The following is a 22416-nucleotide window of genomic DNA, read 5'->3' as shown; positions in this document are numbered from 1 at the left end:
CACTCAGCCACGCGCTCCGCCCCTTGCTCATGCTCCTCCCACCCCAGTGACTCGGCAGCGCAGCAGGCGGTGGCTGCGCAGGCGCGGGGCACCGGCTTTGCCTCTCAAATGCCCTGTACCCGCCCCTCTCGGAAGCACGTGCGTGTACGTCATTTCCTGTTATTCTCCTCGCTTAATCCTCGGTGCTCCGCGGGTTTGCTGGGGACTGGAGTGTGGGGCGTGCCCGCTTCCTCTGTGTCAGGTGAGTGAGTAGGCGCTGTTCTTTGCAGTCGTCCAGTCGCCTCGCTTTCCAAGGTCTCCCTGGGTCTGGTGCTCGCCCCGGAGTCGCCATGGCAACGGAAATTCCGGGGACCGAGTGCGGGGTAGGGGGATCTTCGCGGCACCGGGACCCCGCTGAGCTCTTGGCCCGAGTCTCGGTGCGAAGGAACCCGACGGCCTGCAACATCTCCAGAGCTCGGACGCAAGCCCTCGTCTCCTGGCCTGCAGGGAAGCGGGGGAGGTTATCAGGCGCGGTCAGGGTCACGAACGTGAGGCCGGAATTGGAATGGCTATAATGCCTCCGTCTGACTTGAGACGACTGCTTTTACATATCTGGGCCTCAGTTTCTCCAATTGTTAAATGAGGAAGTGGACTTTATCAGCGAATCTCGTTTTTTTCAGACGCGGGCTGCTTGGAAAAGCTAGTGAGAACTCGACGGAGAAAGGCCCCTACACACTAAATTTTGCAAAAAGGTTTATGGGGCAGTTCACCTCACTAGGTGACTTTAAGGCATCTTTCCATTTGTAGGACTCTGACGGTTGCTCAGGTGAAGGGCAAAGAAGAGGTGATGTGTGCAACAGTTGCAATCACCACTCCCCCCACCCCCACCCCACCGCGTGCGGGTCCCCGGGACGGATTCTGTTGACGTAGCGGTGCCTCTCCGCATTCACCGTACCCAGGTTAAACATTTGTATTTCTCCGAGCTTTGTGGAAGAGATGGCTTTCCTTAATAGAATTGGCTGGAGTTGGTTCTGGCCCAACACTAGGGTGAGGGTTGTTACCTGAGCCCAAACTAGGTCTTCTCAGCCCCTGATATTTAGGTATCGTCACCAAAGTAGATAGGCTGATGGAAATAGTTTAGTCCGTCCAACTTAACTACAGCCAGACCTTGGAATGCCTGACCCATGTCTGGGAACGGAATCTACAGGTCGTTGTATAAGAATGTTAAACCTAAAGCATGTAGTCGGTTGTAGTTAAAACATTTTAAGTTCTCCTTGTTCCTACCAAAGCCTCATTAACCGACAAGGGATGGGGAAAAAATCTGTTAATTGTGAAGTTCCAACATCAAACCTAATAATGCTAATAATAATGGCTACCCTCTACCACGCAGCAGCAATGTACGTGTTCTCTCATTTAATATTCTTGTGATTTTATACATTTTACAGATGAGGATACTTGGGATTCAGATGTTAGATCCCTTGTCCTATCTAGCTCCCCTTGTGCTGTCACCCAGTGCTGGTAAGTGATTGAGTCAGGATTTAATCTGTCTCAAAAGCCTGTCCATCCACTGCTACCCATTTCTCAGCATCTCTTAGAAAACAATAAATAAGAGGAAAATGGGCTGCATTTTTTTTTCCCCCTCTGGAATTGCAGAGTGAGTTGCATCAAGACTAAATATGTGTTATTAAGCTGAAAATACTGCTTCTGGTAAAACTGCTGCATACTTGAAGGCAAGGACTATAGATCAGTCAGGAATCCCCGAAGCCCAGCAATTCCTGGAGGTTAGCTGCTAAATACAGTTTCGGTGAAATTTTCATTCTACCTTATTTCCTTCCATTATGGCATTAAATACTAACAAGCAAAATTTTTTTTAAGTGTTTCATGTAAGCCTATCTCCATCATAAAGTCAGATCCTTTCTGTGAATGTGGCTCATTACTCAGGGAGTATTTGGAAGGCAGGAACCTCTGGGGAATGTGTCTGAAGTCCATTAACTCACATGACCTGCCATGGCCTAAAATTTCAAGTTGTCACAGACAGGCCTGGCTCACTATGTGGCACTTCATGACAGAATGAGATAGAGAAGCTGAAAACATGTGATCTGAAGAAACAAAAATTATTATTGTATTATATTATTGCTAATGTATTAGGAACACTGGGAGGGTCTTTCCAACCCTGGAAAAAGCCCTGATTTATGTGCAGACTTTATGTACTTAGGAAATTGACTAGGTATTAACTTAATGCACATAGTAATATCATTTTATCAGAAAGCTATGGTAGCTGTAAAATTACTTTAGCAGTGCTTCCTATTCTATGTATCTTATAACTGATTGAATAGAGGACTTCATTTCGTCAAATTATACTGCAAAAATAATCAATATGCATGGAAGATAACTTTGATTTAAAAAAAAAAAAAACTTTGGAAAAGGCAAGTTCAGAACCTTCAAAAAAATTTATTTTCCCAACCATGTGGCTGCCATCCTACCAGTTGGTAATCTGGTATAGTTGCAGTAAATGTTTCAAGGCTCAAGTACATTATTCCTTACCTTGAAACAGTTTTAGAAATGACTTTGGAGTAGAGGATGGTGATGATAATAATCATTTGTATCTTGATGTACAAGGGCTGTCTCATCTAATCTTTGTAACCAACTTGCAAAGTAGTTGCTTTTATTTTGTCCACTTTATGGCTGAGTAGACTAAGGTTCAGAGCAGCCAGATAACTCATCCAAGGTACATAGCTTGGAAGTGGCAGAATTGGGATTCAAATCTAGGCCATCTGACTCTACACCCACCTTCCTGGTCACTGAGTTAGGCCACATTTCTTAGCCTCTACCCATCTTCCCTTACACACCCTAACTAGATCAGGCTTACTTGCTTTCACCTGGGAACTACATTGGGCTTGAAGAATTGTGCTGCCTACGGTGTGGGACTGTGTTCCAGTTGCACTTGACTTGCCTGTTCTTGAACTTACGAGGCACATTTCCCTCTCAGGTCTTTTGTATTTGATGTTCCCTCTGCTTGGAACATTGTTACCCACAACTCCCCTCTTCATTCAAGTCTCTGCTCATACCGGTTCCCCCATCAGGGCCTTTCCTGGTTACCCCAAAAGCCCCTTCATCTGTGGCCCTTGAACTGGCTTTATTTTTCATTATAGCACTTAGAGTACCTGGCAATATATATTTGTTACCACTCCCCTCACTGGAATAGAAGTGAGCTAAGAACAGAGACTGTCTCTTGTTTATCAGTACTTTCCTCTTTGACTTCTAGGTGATATTTCCCACAGTTTAGCCTTCTGAAAAAAAAATGGATGTGTCCTATAATTGACAGCTGTGTCCTGGTAACATTTATTTTTTTTTCTTGATGATACCTTCAATAAATGGGGAGTCTAAAATAGCAGTGTCTTAGAGCTGATGAAAATACAGCCTATGCCCAAGCCCCGAACGCTTGCCTGGCACAGAGTTGGCACTCAGTAATTCCTTGTCAAGTGAAAGCATTGAAAGTTCACCATGTGCCAGAAACTATTTAAATATTTTTAATCCTCCACCATTATCCTGTTATGAAATACTTCTGTTATCAAAGCAGTGCGGTAGTGCGGAATAAATGTGTGGTGTCCTTTTGGAAGTCTGCAGAGGGAAGAGAGCTGCGTCCTGGTCTCTGCCGTGGGACTGCAGTGTGTCTGGTAGCCTGGTTTGTCCCCAGTTCCTTCTCTTCTTTTTATAGACTTAAGTGAATACGTGCTGCTTGCCCTGTGCTGTGTATAAGCCAAGGCACAGGGTGCCCTGTGGGCCCCCGGAAGGGTTGTCTAACCCTGTCTGGAGATGTATGGGGATGTCTCAGACAAAGCTTTCTGGAGGAGGTTCTGTCTAAACTTGAAAGTCAGACATTGACCTGGGATGTGGGAAAGGACAAAGATGAGACTGGAGAGAGCCCAAGCCAACTCAAGGAGAGAGTCCTGTAAATAGCTTGCATTTTGCCCTTAAGCAAAATAGTGATGTGCCCGAGGACCATTTATGTCACTCTGGCAGCCTCTTAGAAAGTAAATGAGGGGGGCGCCTGGGTGGCTCAGTGGGTTAAAGCCTCTGCCTTCAGCTCAGGTCATGGTCCCAGGGTCCTGGGATCTAGCCCCGCATCGGGCTCTCTGCTCAGCAGGGAGCCTGCTTCCCCCTCTCTCTCTGCCTACTTGTGATCTCTTTCTGTCAAATAAATAAATAAAATCTTAAAAAAAAGAAAAAAAGAAAAGAAAGTAGATGAGGAAGGAGGGGGATGTAAGAAAGGCCAGTGTGTAGACATTTGAATTAATGTAAATGAAGACCAGAGCTAGAACAGTGGCTGGAGGGGGGAGAGGTACCTAAGGGGACACAGCATCTAAGATTAGTGGGTCTTGCCTGGGCATGCTGGTCAGAGATGTCTGGCCCGAGTGAATGAGTGGACAGTAGGTGGCGCCATTCACTAGGGAGGGCAATCCAGGAAGCCAGTAAAAACTTTGGGGCATTGGGGAGCGGGAGCTTGAAGTGCAGGTGATAGCAGGAATCCCATCGTGAAGCATCTTCATCTTAGAGGCCGTGTCAGGGGGCTTATTTTCAGAATCGTGGGGACTACAGAAGGGAAGAGAAATGACCATTTTATCTTAGAACGATTACTCTTGTAATTGGATGGCGCAGTGATCCGGGCCTGAGTTGGCAGCGATGGAAAGAGCAGGTGGCCGTAGGACTGGAGGGCAGGGTAGCAGATTGAAAGTTTAATACATCAGGCTTCCATGAGAGATTATATGTGAACAGGGTGGGCAGTGAGCGAAAGTGGATAATGAAAATCTGCTTTCTGGTCTGAGCCACTGATTAGGTATTGTTGCCTATTTCTGATGTGTCACCCCGCTGAATCCAGTTGGCAGTGAACAGATGGAAAACAACATTTAAATGGGGGATAATAATAAAAGCTCATACTCTTACAGCTCTTGCTGGCTATCAGCAAACTCAGTCTGATCCTCTCAACAGTCTGACGAGAGTACCATGATCACCTTCATTTTCCAAATGAGGAAATCGACAGAGAAGCACCGTAACTTTTCTGAGGTCACACAGCTAGGAAGTGGGGGCTGGAATTTGAACCAAGGCAGTCTTCAGACCGCTCTGCCTTCCTGCCTAGTGAGATCCTCTAAATGAGGAGCCGAGTTTACACTCACTAAACCTGAGAGATCTGTGGGGCAGCCCCGTGGAGGTATCCGAGGCTCAGGCAGATAAATGGGGCAGGATGGGGTCGGTCCGCACCTTATGTCCTGACTGTTGGATCCCGATGATGTATCACCTCCGCAAAACAACCACCGAAAACGTAAAGACTCAGGGTCTTTACAAGGCTGTTGAGCTAAATTTTTACGGACTCGCACTTACTGTATCTTCCAGTTCCCAGTGGGCGGTTTGAGTTCTTTAATTTGAGTTAAGTCTTGATAAGTCTTCAACTTACTCTACGTGTGAACTGCTGTGTGATGGTTTCCCGGCTCAGCCTAACTCCAGGAGTTCTTTCCTAGCGCTGCGTGGTCTCTTCACCAGCCTGCCTTCTCAAGCGTTGACATTTAGCTATCATTTGTCAGGGTGTTTCTTCATTCTCTGCTATTACATTCGTGAGCGTCTAATTCTGCCTGAGGGAAAAAGAAAAGGTTTCACCGGAAAGGGGCACCTGTGTCCTCGGAAGCTGTTGGCTGTGAGGTCTTCTGCGTCCTTTCCTCATGGCCGTCTCTGTAGCCAGTCCCTCCCCTTCTCTCTGAGACCAGTCTCGACTCTGACACCACTTTGGTTCCCATCCTGCCCCCTGTTCAGGGAACACTCCATTTTTCCATACATGGAGACACATAACGGTATCTTCTCGCATCCTTTAAAACATAAAAACTGAGAAAAAACCCAAACCCACAAAGTCCGCTTCTACCCAGATCCCCCCAAAGCTCCTGTCCTTAAAACCACAGTCAGTATCTCTACTTCTTTTCTTCTCTCTCTCTCTCTCTCCCTCTCCAGCCCACTACAGCCCGACTTCCATCCCCACCAAAACCCTTCCTGCCAAGGTCACAAGTAACTTCCTTGTTGCTGAATCTCGTGGCCTCTTTCTCAGTACTAGGGTGCTTGAGTTCTGAGTACTGACACTGGACATGACCTCCTTAACTCCAGTCCCCTTCTGGCTTCTGTGGCCCTGCTCTCAGCTGCTGCCCCCCCAGCTGCTGGTCCTCAGGGGTCTTGCCTCCAACTCCTCTCATCTCCCGTCCAGGATGATGCTCTTTCTGAGAGGAGAAAATCTGTGGCTCTCTTGGAAAAGATATGGGGCAGGTCACTCAGCAAACAGGAATGCTGAATAACCAGGCCTTCTCAGACCAGAGACCAGAGCCTCTGCCAGCTGCCAGGAATTCCCAGGCAGCTTCTCTGGGGCATCGTCATCAGAGTGATTTAGGCCCATTTTTCATTCTTCTGTGCCCCTCGGCAATAGTCAAGTTCTTTAGCTCCTTCGCGGCAGCAGATTTTACCCACTGCTGCTCTGGTCCAAAACCGTGCAACGTCCTGTGTTTCACTCCTCCCACCTGGATCTCAAACTCCATTCTGCCAGTCCTTGGCGGGGGAGGGGGGGTTCTCTTCCAGTTCATATACTGTTCTGCACAAATATACTCAGTATTTCAGGGTTTTCTCCCCTCCCCCTTCTCCTTCTATCCCAACTTCTACCCCAAGTGGGCAGGGGGGCTGCGCAGCAGACAAGCTTTGTGGTTCAGATGTGTTCCCTTCCCGTTGCTGGTCTTCCCTGCCATGTGGCCGCTCTAGACTTATCCCTTGGCATTGTGGATTCTGGGGGGGCCCGCCAAGACCGGGCCGGCCCGATTTCCTTCCCGAGCAGAGTCACGAACATTTCCAGGGTTTCTAATCGTGAGCTCTTCGTGTACCACAGCCCTCTCAGCTTGCCTCCTGACCTTGCCTCGTCCGCCCAGCACCTCCCTGGGGCAGGCGTACACTTCGGGATTTCCCACATGGCACACGGCGGAAGGGGAAGGAGAGAACTGCCCTTGTCCACCGCCTCACCTGGGGCTGCTTTTCCAGCCGAGGAGCCACCGTGGTGCTGCAGCCCAGCCAGCGGGAGTCTTCCGGAAAGGCCAGTGCTCTCCCTTGGCTCTGCTTAGGGAATGGGGCACCAGCCTCCTCCAAACCTAAGTGCCTCTGAGCCCCACACGGGGGATTGGGCCTTTAGGGAGGGCAGACCCGAACGCTTGTCCTGCTTTTTCTCCTGGGCAGGCCCAGAAGGCCATTGTCCGTCCCTTCCCGCCCTATGGGAGCTTTAATCTGACAGTGTGTCATCTCCGCACTGGGGCTGATAGGAGATCTCTGTCCTCTTACCCTCAACTTGTGTTCTTGATCTACAGAGCTTTAGGAAATTAGGAAATCTTTTTTCCTCATCCAAAAGCAAGATTTTAAGACTCTTATCTCACTATGGACTCAAGAAAATTGAATTTCATACTCAGAGCTGAGCAATGGCTCCCAAGCAGCAAAGGCCATTCACTAAATGGCCGGGGTAGTGCAGGCCTGCCGCTCTGCAGTATGGATTTGACCTCAAGAAATGTTCTCTCCTTTAGAGAGCCAGACACTTCGCCCATCTCACCAGACTACAGAGAACGGGTAGGGCATTTCTCCAAAGGAAATGTGGGTTGCTATTACCCACAGAAAGGGATAGAGGGAACAGGAAGGTGGAGACAGGAAATGTCTTCCACAGCTTTGGTGATAACTGTTCTTGACACGACTTCTCGATCTTCAGCCCATATGTTCCCCGTCGGGTGTCGCTCTCGGCCCGCAAGAACTACAGGGAGACATGCGTGGAGGCAAACTTCTTTTTATCTTCTTCCCCCTCTGGCGCAGCACAGCACGCAGCTCCCGCTGGCCCGCTCGGGCGTTGCCACCGCCTCCAGGGCCGCGTGCCCTCCCTCGGCGCCCGCCGCCTCCGCCGCTGCCATGGTCCGGGCTGCGGCCCCCTCCGGCCAGCGCTGCGCAGCCTGGCTCCCGGCGGGCCGCCCCTCTACAAGTACATTCAAGCATATATACACCGGCAGCTTAGCCCGCCTAGCCAATTACCGCAGTGCTCATGCACCTCCCGCGTGAGTGGACCTAAATGAACAGCCAATCATATTCAGTCCCTTACAGCTCTTATAGTAGGCCTCTTGTACTGGCTCCCGACAGTCGGGGAGCAAGGCTTCCTATCCCTTTCAAGGGTCCCTCTAGCTGGACTAAGAATCAGATTGACCTGAGACAGATTAACAGGAAGAAATCAAATTTAATAGTGTACACGCAGGGAATCTACACAGACAGGCAAAATGAGGTCTGTGTGCCATCCTGAACTAAAGCAAAGAGGGTCAGAGCCTGGGACTTCAGAGGAGACGTAGGTACCTCGTGGTGGGAAGAAAAGAGAATGTTGGTAATTAGATGTTTGTCCTGCCGTGCAGATGGGTAACGGTAACTCACATAAACTTTATCTCTGCTGTTAACTCCCATTTTGGGAGAGACCCCCGGTTTAGATTCTTCTGTAGAGTTAAGGGAGGGGCAAAAGTTTCTCTTGACCCCATAGGGTCTCCATCACCTTTAGCTCATAATAATCTTCATGTCAAAATGGCCAGATTGGTGCGCCCTGTTTGCGACCCCTGGCCCCACCACCGCACCTCTGTGTCCCCTGTCCTTCTGCTTATCTCCACGTGGATGTCCCACAACACCTGCTGAAATGAGATGTGTTCAGCATCTACCGGCCATGTTTCCCCTAAGCCTAGTCTTCTGGCCTTTCCTGATCCCTTTCCGTGTTACCAGATCAAACCGGATCTGACTGACCACCTCCCATCCATCTGGCCCCCAGGTAATTTAATACCCCTTGTACTTTGGAAGTATTTTTAATGTGTTATATTATTTTTGTCATAAAAGCTACTTTTAACAAAAGAAAAATGTACCTCTGTAGAAAATGTGGAAAATATCAAGAAGAAAAGTATATGTTCAGCTCCAGCACTTGGCGATGACCACGGTGAGCATTTTGTCCCAGTGCCACAGAGAGCCTAAGAGCCAGACTGGCTCTGTTAGCGGTCAAGCCTCCCACCTACCTCAGTGTGCAGCCCTGGACGTGCTGCCCAAGCCCCTGGGCCTCAGCGTGCTCCTCTGAGAAATGGTAATGCAAGTACCCACCTCAGAGGGCTTGGAGAGTGTTGCGTGAATAATGGGATGAGACCCTGCCTGGCTCCCAGCATCCAGTATGTTGTAGCTGCTATTGTTCTTATTATAAGTGTATATATGTTAATTACTGATAAAGTGTGTTTACAGATTAATATTCTGCTTCTTTCCATTAACTATCGTAAACATTTTCTAGGTCACAAAATATTCCTCAAAAACGTGATTTTAATGACTGTATAATAGCCGATTACTTAAATATATTCATGATTTCTTCTGTAGGTGACTTTTCCTCTATTTTTTGACAGTTGGGGTAGGTACATTTCTCTAATAACTCTGAGCCGAAAATGCTTATTATGTGTATATGTACAATTAAAGTGTGTGTATTTGTAAGTGTCTATATCTACATCTGACTATGAGTCTGATGGTTTCCTTAGAATAGGATTTTACACCTGAAGAAGGGACGAGCTGTTTCAAGTTTCCAGTAAATGAGAAATTGCGTAAAGGCAAGGTTATCAAGCACACACACTCGGGCCACCGCACCACCGTCTCCAGCAGCGAGATGAGCTTGTTTATCTGCCATCGCTGACACGGTCGCCTTTACCACATTTCACTGGGCTGGTAGGAGGCAGAACCTTGCCCTGGGTGCTTCTGCATACATTACTTTGTATGCCAATAAGTTAAGTGAGCGCTCCCTAAGCCTTGGACAGACATACTAACTTTCTTCCTGTGGGTAGAAATATAATCCACAGTGCTGGAAATACACCCCATTGGGTTTTCTTGTTTCCTTGATTAGCATTTGGCACCTCTCCCTGGTGACAGAACAGGTTCCAGAGCCCAGTAAAAGGTTTGATGGGAACCTGGCTCAGGTAAGGTACTAGCTTAGTTGGACGGACCCATTTTCTGGACTCTTGTGTGTCCTTCTCAACCTATAGCAGCATACTGCAAATCTCTCACGATATTTCAGGTTTGGATTTCCATTCAGTGTCTTCTGTCTTGTACTGACCCCAGGAGTGTTACTCTAACCCCACAGGAAGAGAGCTAGAGTTTTATTTTGCCAAAATAAAACCAACAAACATTTTTAAGTGTTTTCTATTTTATGAAATGCGTTTGCAAACGTGATTCCTTTGAACCTCAAAACAATCCTGGGAGTTAGGTACATTTACCTCCATTTAACAGATGAGGCCCAGAGAGGAGAAGCCAGTGGTTGAGCTGGTGAGTCATAGGGTTGGTTGGCTGATTGGCCTCTGATGCTGCCTTGGGATTTTCGACATGCAGGGCAAGACTTTAAGCCAGGTTTCCTTGCTCCAGGTGAGAGCAGGCAGGACTCCAACCATGGTCCCTCTCTTTTTCTTCTGGTTTCCTTTTCTACTTTTGATTTTTATCTTTGTTATTTTGCAACATCCTTGTTATAAAATGATACAAGTGATTCTGAAATATTTAAAGTAGAGATGGAAAATCCCAGATGTTCCCCCGCACCTCCTCCATCCTACTCTACAGAAAGATAGCCACAGTTTGTGGTTTAGTGCACTTTCTTCCAGGCTTTAAAAACATGTATCCAGGGGTACCCGGGGGGCTCAGTGGGTTGGACCTCTGCCTTTGGCTCAGATCGTGGTCTTGGGGTCCTGGGATCGAGCCCTGCATCGGGCTCACTGCTCAGCGGGGAGTCTACTTCCCCCTCTCTCTCTGCCTGCCTCTCTGCCTACTTGTGATCTCTGTCTGTCAAATAAATAAAATCTTTTTTAAAAAACCACATATCCATATATATTTTGATGCAGGTATTTTTCTACACACATACATACGTGCGCACACACACACACTCCTACAATTTTGTTCTTTACATTTTACAAAAATGTTCTATACACTCTCCTGCACCTTGCTTTTTTCCCCCATAATAATATTTTTTAAGATTATTTATTTATTAGAGAGAGCAAGAATGGGGGCGGAGCAGGGAGAGAGGGACAGGCAGCTCCCTGCTAGGCAGGGAGCCTGACAGGACTCGATCCCAGGACCCTGAGATCATGACCTGAGGCAGATGCCCAGCTGACTGAGCCCCCCAGGTCTCCCCGCAAAGCCCCCAATAACAATTTTGTCTTGAAGACCTCTCTGTATCAGGCCTAATTCAGTTGTATGTCTGGACATGTTGCAGCCAGATAGATAGATATTTAACCAATTTCCTACCAATGTTATTTATATTATTACCAGTTTTTAAAATATTACCAAGAGTGCTGCATTAACCATGAGTGCCATTATCCATTATTATCATTAGTGCTTATTGAACAAGTTTGTACTCCTGTAAACGTAAACTCTACATTTGTGTCCTTGTGACACAAAATTTTTTTTTAAAGATTTATTTATTTGGTAGAAGAGAGAATGCGCAGGAAGAGGGGCAGAGGAAGAGGGAGATGCAGCCTCCCTGCTAAGCAGGGAGCCCGACAATGTAGGGCCCGAACCTGGGACCCCGAGATCATGGCCTGAGCCCAAGGCAGGTGCTTAACTGAGCCACTCAGGTGCTCTGTGACACAAATTTTAATATCTGATAAGTATGCTAAACTGCCAGATTCCACTCCCACCAGTGGTGTTTGGGGTGTCCGTTTGCCTACAGTGGTTCTTGGCAAAGGGTCACTTTGCACCTCCCCGCACCCTAGCCATTTGACAATGACTGGAGATACTCTTGGTTGTCACAGCCCAGGAGGTAGCGCTGGAGATATTGGGGTTAGGGGGGGCAGGTAAAGGCCAGGGTTGCTGCTAAAGGTCGTAGTGTAGCACAGGAGAGCCGCCACCACAAAGAAAATTATGTCTGGAGTGCTGAGGTTCAAAAACCCTGGCCTACACCCTTGCCAGTGCTGGAGATGGCCATTTTTTTAAGCTTGCCTATCTGGTAGTCTAAAAAATGATACCTTCTTTTATTTTGTATCTGTTTAGGAAAATGGAATTATATTTACTTCTTACATTATGTGTTATTTGAATTTGTTACGATTAATGTGTAGTATTTTTATAATTTTCTCGCAAAGCCACTGAAGATTTTTTTTTTAAATCAACACCTCTTTGATTATTACTATGCAGTCTGTTCTTAAGATTTAGTCGTATAAGTGCCTGTCTCTTGTCTTTTCCCTGGTAAGGTGTAGAAAGAACTCCTCAGGGTGGCCCTTGAGAACCTTTCAGTGCTTCAGGTTAAAGTCTCTCATCCTCTGGCCTTCAGAATTTCCCTGCTGCACTTCCAAAACACCTTTTCCCAGGGGACACCCAAACCCAGGAACCGCCTCCGAGAATCATCTTAGCCCAGACATACTCTTTATCACAGACCAGGGCCCCATAATGAAATGTATTCTGTAGTTGACCTTAGGACCCAAAATAGCCACCGTGGACCCATCTGCCCAAGATGCCAGAAAAAAAAAAGAAAAAAATCCTTATGCTCATTTCTCAGCTATGAAACCTGAGATACATTCACCCTGTGAATTTTGTAGCCTGTCACAGCGGAGTCCGGTCCTTGGTGCTTCTGCAGAGCCTGAAGCCACTGCCATAGCTTCTGGGGCAGTGTGAAAGCTTTCATATTCCCTCTGCTGGATCCTGTCAAATGGGAGGTGAGTGGATCCTGGTCCTAAACCCTGCTCAGCATAGCAAGGACTCCTGGAGAAGTGGCCTACACCTTGTACTTGGCTCAGAAAAGCCAGAACCAGACTGGAGGAAGTGTCCATGAAGAACTTCTCAGCGATCCTGGATGCTCCCAAGAAAATATCCCATGTGGCAGAAATGGCACAGACTTGCCTGCAGCCTTTGCAGATCACCCAACAGCAGACTTTCTTTTCTTTTCTTTTTTTAAGATTTTATTTGTTTATTTTACAGAGAAAGATCACAAGCAGACAGGCAGGCAGAGAGAGAGAGGGAGAAGCAGGCTCCCTGCTGAGCAGAGAGCTCGATGCGGGGCTCGATCCCGGAACCCTGAGATCATGACCCGAGCCGAAGGCAGAGGCTCAACCCACTGAGCCACCCAGGTGCCCCTAACAGCAGACTTTCAAAGTGGCCCTGGTGCCAGGGACAGGCTTCCACCAGAAGTTCTGTACATTTGATCTGTAGCCTGTTGTGGTTTTCCAGTAAGCAACGGCATATGTGCAGGCTGCCTGGTCTGATGGCTCTCTCCATTCTGGAGTCTACAGAAATCCTGCCTGAGAAATGAAATAGTCAACCCATGAGGCCATGAATGCCTGAGACAGCCCTGCATTGCTGACCTAGTGAGAGAAAGCAGTAAGAGGTTCCCAGTGGGAAGGACAGGGAGTGATGTACAAGAAAGAACACCTGGGGCACCTGGGTGGCTCAGTCGGTTGGTCAGGTGTCTGAGTTCTGGTCAGGTGATAAACCCAGGGTCCTGGCGCTGATCCCTGAGTGGGGCTTCCTGCTCAACGGGGAGTCTGCTTCTCCCTCAGCCCCTCCTCCGGCGCCTGTTTTGTCTCTCTCAAATAAATAATTAAAATCTTTAAAAAGGAAAATTTTAAAAAAAGAACACCCACCTGCAAGGCAGGGCCTGAGTTCTGCTCTTGCCTCATCTATCCTGGGACAGATAAGTCACTTTATTTCTCTGGGTCTCAGCTTCCTTTTTACGTAGTTATTGGGAGCATTTACTCTGTTCTTCCATATGCAGTTTTCTCAAGTAATAACATCGCCACCTAGGTAAAGCTGGCTAAAATAAGAGATCTAAAATAGAGTTTAAGGAGCACCCGGGTGGCCCAGTGGGTTAAATCCTCTGCCTTCAGCTCAGGTCATGATCCCAGGGTCCTGGGACTGATCCCTGAGTGGGGCTTTCTGCTCAGTGCAGAGCCTGCTTCCCCCTCTCTCTCCCTGCCTGCCTCTCCCTACTAATGATCTCTGTCTGTCAAATAAATAAATAAAAATCTTTTTAAAAATAAAATAGAGTTTAAAACCAATCCAATGCCTGCAGGTCAGTTTTTCTTGTTCAAAAGTAATAGATGTTCAGAACAGAAAAAAGGTCACACCGAGCACAGTTTAGATCATGGAGAACATCACCTGGAGACCATGCTGTTGGCATCTTGTTGGGATCCTTCCAGATAAGACATTCCTAACTCGCTCAATTGGTGGGTGGGCTTTGCGGAGGAGAGTCCCTGAATGATTTAATGACCGTCCCCCTTCATGGGCCATTTAGGATCTAGGAGTTGTTTTTCCATCGCCAAGAATGTCAGGCAGATAAAACTGGATGAAAAAGAATTAGCACTTAATGAGAAAGCAAGCAGAAAAATGGACAATTTGAACACCTGACAAAGATGCTTTAAAGGGCACGAAGGGATGCCAGATTATCTCACAGCGTTCAAAAGTTGCCAATGAGAGACAAATAGATTAATGTTCATGTTCAGCCATTTGCGTTTAAGTTAACAAGTATTTACTGGACAGATGCTACTGTATCTGTGCCAGGTGCTGAGGACTCTGCAGGCAGCCCAGCCGCTGACCTCACGGCTTTCAAACTAGTGGAGACCAAGATGGAAATGATTTCACACACCAACAGTCATCTGTGTTTAAGCAAACTGCCTTCATGCGTGATTGGTGCATCAGAACCCTGGGTCATCTCCCTCCCCGGGCTCTTCTTGACTCCGCCTCCCCACCTTCTGGGTCTCAGCTCAATCCAGATATTGCCTCTGAGTGCTCCTGCATGAAGGCCATTCTGTCCTCTTTGGGGAACAGGAAGCTTACGACCCTCGATTTGGCCCCCGCTTCTCTGAAAATTTCCCTATGTTGAACTGCAACCCTCTTCCCTGTAGCTTCCTCTGATTGGCCCCAGAACCTCACAAAACAGGTCTGCTTTATTCTCCAACCTGCAGATCTAAAGAGCTTTAGATCTTCAGGTGGAGCGCCCAATCCCATAGTCTGCCCCCAAGACAGTACCCAGCATCTGTGACGTCCTTCCCTGGCAGAAAGGGCCTGCGAGTCCCCTGTTGATTCATCAGACCATGCGCATGCCCAGACCAAACAAAGTGTCCACGAACAGATGGTCACGGCGGGGGCAGCGAGGCCCAGACCTTTGAGGACAGATTATGCTAGTGACACTAGAAAACCTCCTGCAAGCTTCGGGAGGGTAGCTGGGGGTGGAGAGAAGGCGAGCCAGCGCTAATTGGAGGTCCTAATCGGCTGTCCTTCCAAAAAAGAGCCTGTGTGCCTAGAGTGGGCGCTTATCTCCCGGGGATTTTAATTCAGCAGGTCTAGGGGAGAACCCGAGATTCTGCTTATAAGCTTCCAGAGATGTGCTGATACTTCAGAGGCCACTTTGAGTAGCAGAGCCCTAGGGCAATGGTATCAGAATACCCTGGAGGAGCTTTAAAAATATGGAAAGTTGCGCTTACCCCAAACCTACTCATCAGTCTTCTGGTCCATTTATTGAGAAGGTCTCATCCTAGACTGTGCATTAGACTCACTTGAAGAGTTTTTAAAGTGCTGACTCAATTACTGATCTCTCTCTCTCTCTCTCTCTCTCTCTCTCTCACTGCTTTAGTTTGAACAACTTACCAGCCTAATTTGGTGTGGGAGCAGAGGGTCCCAGCCCTGGCTGCACATTAGAGTCACGTGGGAGTATATAAAATGTCAACTTCAGGACCCCTCCCAGCAGGCCCACTGAATCAGAAATCCGGGGGTGAGGGCCAAGAGATCAGCAATTCACAAAGCTCCCCAGATGATACAGCCCCTGGTACAGAACCTGAGAGAAGAATCCTCTGGGGTTCTGGATGAAAATACAGGTCACCACACTCTCCCCCAAACATTCTGGGACTTTTATGTTTAACAAGTACCATGGCTGATTCTTAGGAAACAGCAAGGTTGGGAAACACTTGGGTGGAGGAAAGGTCCTTGGATGGGAGTCAGAAAATCTGACAGTGCTATTTGCTGCAAGACTTCTCACAGGTCACTAAGGCTCTCTGAGATTCATTTCTTCATCTGTAAAATGCAGAGGATGGTAATGGCTTGGGGCAGAGATGGATAACTGCCCCCGGGGTCTGCATAGCTGGTCTACAGGACAGTTCCTGTTGGAAACTCACAAGCCAGAGACTGCATTCCCCAGCTCTCCTCTGCATTTTGGTGAGGTGGCCACAGCACTGAGTTCTGGCCAGTGGAGCAAGGGTGTAAGGAGAGCTGCTACCATTAAAACCTCCCACAGGTCCTCTGCTCTCTGTCTTCATTATGTGCCCACTGGATTGCGGTGCCCTGGGTGATCTCGGAAGCCACATGGAAAAGCTGACAGCGAAACTCCCTGCCCCCCCCACCACCTACTACCAATTGGACTTTGTGGGAGTGAAAAATAAACGTCTGCATAGAGCCCCTGTGGTTTCTCTCTTTCAGCAGCTCGTGCTGTGTTAACTACCATACTGCCCCTAGGATTGTGGCCAAAATTATCTCGTGCAGAGGCTGCAAACTGACAATGCAAGGGCTTAGATTCAACCGATAGATATATTTTGTTATTTCTGTGCCAGCCAGGTTTTTTCTTTCTTAACACATTTTAAAATGAGAGATTTCATATGAACATCTGAATCTCCAGGTTCTGGAAAACCTGGAATGATTGGCAGCCATGCTTGCAGTCCGCTCCGGGAGGGATTGGCTGGAACAGGGAGCAGCCAGCTGTGGGACCTGTGCTCTCCTAATCTGCCATGCTCCCCACCACACCCTTGTGGCATTTCTGGGGTCCCCGTGGCTTCCTGAGCCAGCAGGCCCTCAGGTAATAGATGTAGACATTAGATGCAATCACTGTTGGATGGACTTAGATGATTAGATGCAATTCACAGCAGATTTCTTCAGGCGACTTCTAACTCCCAGGAGAACCATTCATCCTGCCCAAAACTTGGAAGCAAAATGTCCTGAGTCGTCCTTTCAAGGTGAAGGATGTCCTCCACCCCCACTCCAGCCCACCCATGGCTGTGGCCTGTTCGGGGTCTGCTGTGGAGGCAGTGGTATGTGGAGAGAAGGGGCTCAGGTCAAGTAGACCCGGCTCCCAAGCCCAGCTCTGCTGCTTCCTAGTTGGTGACCGGGGGTCAGGCAGTTTGTGTTATTTATTTTAGAGAGAGCATGAGTCGGGGGAGGAGGGGCGAAGGGAGAGAGAGAATCTCAAGCAGACTCCACATGGGGCCCAGTCTCATGACCCTGAGATCATGACCTGAGCCAAAATTAAGAGTCGGACACTTCCTCGATGGAGACACCCAGACGCCCCACCATGTGACCGCCTTGGCTGACTATCCTTCTATAACTTACATAGTTTAAAAATTGAATGGTGTATACTTTTTTGGTAACCTGCTTTTTTTTCTTTTTATATTTTAAGTATTCTAGTAACCCTTGCTAAATAGAATTTTTAGAGTAGCTCATGTAATTTTAACCTGTTTTTAATTGTGACCTTTATATTGTACTCTTGCTCATTTAGTAGATGTAAATTGTTCCATGTCTGTATGGTATGGACATACTCGATGTATCTAATCCCCTATTGTGTGGACACTTAGAACTCCATTTTCTATGGACTTGGGTATTAGTGCTTGACTTTGGGCTAATAACATCATTCACCTGAGCATCAGTTTCCCCATCCGTGTTATCAGGATAGTAACAGTATCACTTCACTTGAGATAATGACTAAAAAGTGCTTAGCACAGTGTCTGGCACATGGGAAACCCTCCTAGCTGTTATTGTAATAACATGTGCATTATAATCCACCAGTAGAAGGCCCAAGTGAGAAGTTCCCCAAGGCTCTCCACCTCACTGTGTACTGAGTTCACATTCAAGGCAAGCTTTTGGTGGCTGAGTCCATCCCTGGTTCACATGCAGAGGTCAGGAGAAATTCCATCACCAGCAAGGAACAGCTAGTCTCCAGGGTGAATTAATAGGTTGGAATGTCAGTATATGTGTTTCAGGCGTTTTCAGACTTCTGGCACCCAAACTGGGTGTTATTTCCCTGATGAAAAGTCTCCAGTGACTTCCCAGTGCCCTCAGCATGATGTGGTAACTCCCAAAGGTGATTTAACAGACCTGGCATGACCACAGAGCCTCATCTCTCCCTCTGTCTCCAGCCAGGTGAACAGCAGTGGGTCCCTGAAATACCGTACCCTCGCGGTCACCTCTGTGCTCTGTGCCTGCTCCGTCCTCTGCCTGGAGTATGCATCCTTTCCTGTCTACTCTTCATCTGGGTAATTCCTGTTCATTCTTAAAGTTTCTGCTCAGAGGTCCCTGAGCAGATACTGACAGTACCCTACCTGTCCCCTACTTTTACCATGTCTGTGCACACTGGCTGACCCCCAGCGGGCAGCACCCACATTTATTGCCTGAGGGCCTTTTAGTGACTGGAAGCCACTGCCAACCTCAGAGCAGGCTTGAAATGCTGAGGAATTAGCACTCCCTACCAGGAGCAGCCTTCCAACAATGACTGACAAGACTTGGTGTATAAATACCCTGGCTTTCTTCCTCCTCTAAGTGCTTTACACCAGCCTCAGAATTTCCCTGTGGGATTAAGCCCCAGGCACCCATGGTACTCACTTGCCTGACAGTACACCTTTCCAGGCTGCCTTTCTTGTCTGTGTTATTCCCCCACTTGCCTCCCAGAATTGCCTTCTCCCAAATTAACTGATTGTCCTTCAATTCTTGGGACCTGCTTCAGAGGAACCCATACTGAAAGCCACCAACTCCTGAGAGCCTTCCCTTGCATGTCCAGGCACATGCCCCTTCCCAGCTCGGCCACAGTCCCTGTCTTTACCCCAGCACAGCACTCATCACATTGGGGTATAACTGCCCAGGTCCACTCAGAAACATAGACTGTTTGCTGGGAAAGAAATTAAAATGGATCTGAAATAGTTTAAAAGATGAAACTCAAAGAATACCAGCTGATAAATGCACCTGAAAGGGCAAAATCAGGAAATCATTTTACAGCCTGGATAATTGGTCCAGCCAAGGACCATCCGTGGATGAGAAACTGGATATCATTAAGGTCCCGGTAGGAAGAGGAAAATGGACATTTAACATGGAGAGTGGTGGTCACTACCTTAAATCACACATGGCATCATTAATAGTGGGACCCCAAAACATTGTGGATCTCCAGACTCAAGGCAAAATGAAGCACACAGCTCCACCCACAAAGGGTTCATTAAATTCTTGCCCCCAAATGCTTTACCTGAGTCAAGACTATCCTTTAGACCTAAGTACTAGTTTATAGGAAACCCAGAGGAGAGTAAAACAAGTTAAAAGGTGCTGCAATGGTCAGACCCCCAAGCAGAACATTGTACAGGAAAACTCCGTGAGTTAACATCGTGGGCAGAAAATATAAATGAATGAGGACCATTCTCCATAAAGGTAACAACAGAATTCATGGCATGGTCCCTGTGTGGATGGATCCTGGTTCAAACTCGCTATGCAGACATTTCTCATACAACTGGAGAAATGGGAATATGACCTAGATAATCAGGGCCTTATCGTTAATTTTTTAAATGTGAAAAGTGCATTTATGCAAGAAAATGACTTATATTAGATATAAAGTACTTAATACTGAAGCATGTCATGGATGAAGTATCATGATGCCTTTAATTTGTTTCAAAATACTTTAAACCCTCCTTCCAAATTAAACAAACATGGCAAAGGTTAACCAATGATTGTATTTCATTGAAGGATATATGGGTGTTCATTGAGCTGTTTTGTTTGCTGTCATATGTGTGAAAATTTCTTTATCGTAAAAACTCAGAGAAGCAGATAAAGAAACACAATATACATTTCTCACCCAGAGATTCAAAATGAAAAAAAAATATATATATATATATGTTTAAAATATGCTGAGTTGGCAAGGATGCAGGGAAATGTTTTGTAGATTGCTAATGGGGAGTGTAACTTGGAACAGCCTCTTTAGAGGGAACTTGGGCAGAGATGTATTCTTCGATCCAGCAACTCCACTGCTAGGAATTTATCGTACAAATTATACTCAAACATGTGCAAATCTGTATGAATAAGGATTTTTGCTACATCATTGTTTGCTACATCATTAGAAACAGCATATATGTCTCTTAATTGGAGTTGTTGAATTTGTTACAGTGCATCCATACAATGTAGACTGTTACAAGTATAGTTATAAGTATGGGTTAGACCTGCATTGATAGGAAACTCTTTCCCAGATGTATCAATAAGTGAAAAATGCAGAGAGCAAGTCAATGTCTGTCATATTTATCACCGTATTTCCGATGCCATCAAAGGACCTAGCATGCAGTAGGTGCACAATTAATGTTTGTCGAGGAATGACTGCATATTTGAGTGAAGCTGCTGCGACATGGGCTCACTGAATGCCTTTAGGTTGAAGACAGACAGGGACTGTTGGGCATCCCAGTTGGGTGGGGACGGGCAGCACCAGGGGTGAAAGATTCACCCAAGGCAAAACCAAAGTGATAGGCAAGGGAGCAGCAGCAGGACAGTACAGGAGAGATTGTCTGCCATGAGACCGTTCTGAAGAGCTACAGTTACAGGGTGAAGAAAGGGAGTATGGGGATATATGGAATTGTATTTTTTTTTTGTAATCTTGGGACCTGTGCTTGGTTGTAACTGCTCAGTTAGGGCTGATGGCTCTTTCGAGTTGGGTCTCCTCATGAGCCTTTTGTGTCAGCTAGGTGGTTGCCGTGGGCCCCTTTGCCTTGCTCGGGTTTCCACTGCTCAGTTGAGGCTGTTGCCTAAAAGGGGCCTCTACAGGGACCAGATTTTTCCACCCCAATCAAATTTCTAAGAGCTTACTTCCCTGAATTCAGACATTTGAATCTTCCCTCAGGACACATCAGATCCTGCTTTGTAAAATCAAATCGTGAACAACAAGACACTTTGAGGAAAAAGAAGAACTAAAAATTTCATGAAGGGACTCCTGGGTGGCTCAGCCAGTTAAGCATCTGCCTTCAGCTCAGGTTGTGATCTCAGGGTCCTGGGATCTAGCACTGCCGCCCCACCACCACCCACCACTAAGTGAGGAGTCTGCTTTTCCCTCTCCCTTTGTCCCCCCCCACCATGCTCTCTGTCTCTCTTGCTCTCTCTCACTCTCTCAGATGAATAAAACCTTTTTAAAAAATTTTCATGGAAGAGTGATAAAGAATTTGCTGAATCAGGGAGGCTAACGTGGCAACTGGGACTTAGTAGAAAATGTAGCTCCAAGCTTCCTGGCAGCCAAAGCAAAAAAGGGAAGCCCATGGGCCAGAGAACTTTTGCATCTGGTAAAAGGAAAAAAGGTAAAAGGTAAAAGGAAGGACATTGATTCCTCAAGAGCCATGCTTATCATTCTGAAAGGGTGATGTGCTCAGGAGTTTTTGACAGCATCACATGCCAGAAGGAGGGCAAATTCAGAGGCTTATCTTAGTGCATCCATTTGCTCAATGGTAAATAAATTAAAACAATATTTAGAGCAAGGGAAGCAAGGATATATTAAGGAACTTTATGGAAAGCTCCCATGAATATTTAGGATAAACTGAGTGACAGCGGAGCATTAGGAGCTTTCTTGGGCTCCGCTGGTTGTGCTTGTGCCTCTGAGGTGAAGATGTGACCTTGGACCAATGACTTGACATCTCCGAGCCTCACCTTCCTCCTCTAATAAAAATGATTGTTGTGCAGATGAATAAGATGATGCGTGTAAAGTGCTTGGGTTGATAAATACTTGCTGTGCTGTTGTTTGTATCATTATCATGGTATCATGACCTTAGCATTAAGAGCATAGACTCTGGAGCCCGACAGGCTGGGTTCGAATCTTGACTCCACCACTTACTAGCTAGGGGACCTTGGCCAAGGTCGCTTAACCTTTCTGTGCCTCAATTTTCTCCTCAGAAACAAGGCTCATAGGATTATTGAGTGCTCAGTGAGTTGATGGTTGAAAAGCCAGGGCGCACAGCTAGTGCTGTGTAAGCATTTGCTCCAAAATTCATAGTTTGCTTCCTTTTGCCCTTAAGAGGTCCTTCAGGAGAAATGCTAAAAATGACAAACCCTAAGAGAGACAAGCTATTTCCAGACACTGATTTATAAAGGGAATGGGTCTCTATAACAACACTTGTCCTAAGAGGTATTTGCTTCCTGGAAGACAGAGAGTCAGAATGCGTTAACAATGGTGGAGTCTCCGCAAATGACTGGCCAGATGCGAGCTATCTGGGGGGCATGGCCCACTCCCCTGTGGCTCCTTGAACCCTTCCATGGAGCGGGACCGAGAGGGCTGGTGGTTTCTCTGGCAGGGGGCAAGGGCGTGCCAAGGGGAGGAGGAGGGAAGGAGCTCCCGGGATCCCCCACGCCCCTCCCCCACTCGCCCAGGGAGTAATG

At 47.1% G+C, this 22416-nt stretch overlaps 1 protein-coding gene across 4 annotated transcripts; it reads left to right on the top strand.

Annotated features, from left to right (window-relative positions):
- The first annotated feature begins 102 nt into the window (after nt 1-102).
- Nucleotides 103-10212, top strand: LOC131807598 (uncharacterized). 4 transcript variants are annotated; one of them, XR_009344549.1, is made up of 4 exons: nt 103-241; nt 6890-7094; nt 7849-8830; nt 8930-10212. XR_009344549.1 is itself a non-coding variant. In XM_059133099.1 (4 exons), exons 1-4 carry the CDS (start codon nt 109-111, stop codon nt 8086-8088), a joined length of 651 nt encoding a protein of 216 aa, XP_058989082.1. In that variant the 5' UTR covers nt 108; the 3' UTR covers nt 8089-10212. The 4 variants fall into 4 exon arrangements, 2 of the variants coding, with proteins under 2 accessions (XP_058989082.1, XP_058989083.1); XM_059133099.1 differs by adding an exon at nt 1425-1497 and having other exon boundaries at nt 108-241; nt 7849-10212; XR_009344550.1 differs by lacking the exon at nt 103-241 and adding exons at nt 248-938; nt 1425-1497 and having other exon boundaries at nt 7849-10212.
- The last annotated feature ends 12204 nt before the right edge of the window (nt 10213-22416 follow it).

Source organism: Mustela lutreola, chromosome 9 (genome assembly GCF_030435805.1).
Source record: "Mustela lutreola isolate mMusLut2 chromosome 9, mMusLut2.pri, whole genome shotgun sequence".
NCBI lineage: Eukaryota > Metazoa > Chordata > Mammalia > Carnivora > Mustelidae > Mustela > Mustela lutreola.
The sequence above is the reverse complement of the archived record's forward strand: the minus strand, read 5'-3'. Positions and strand labels throughout refer to the sequence as shown.

What these genes read in the sequence shown, in the direction of transcription:
- LOC131807598 (XM_059133099.1), top strand. Translation starts at nt 109, where the DNA reads ATGCCCTGTACCCGCCCCTCTCGGAAGCACGTGCGTGTACGTCATTTC. An exon ending in TGTGCTGTCACCCAGTGCTG is followed by an intron (nt 1,498 to 6,889) that starts GTAAGTGATTGA and finishes CGTGTACCACAG; the next exon opens with CCCTCTCAGCTTGCCTCCTG. An exon ending in GGAGTCTTCCGGAAAGGCCA is followed by an intron (nt 7,095 to 7,848) that starts GTGCTCTCCCTT and finishes CCTCTGGCGCAG; the next exon opens with CACAGCACGCAGCTCCCGCT.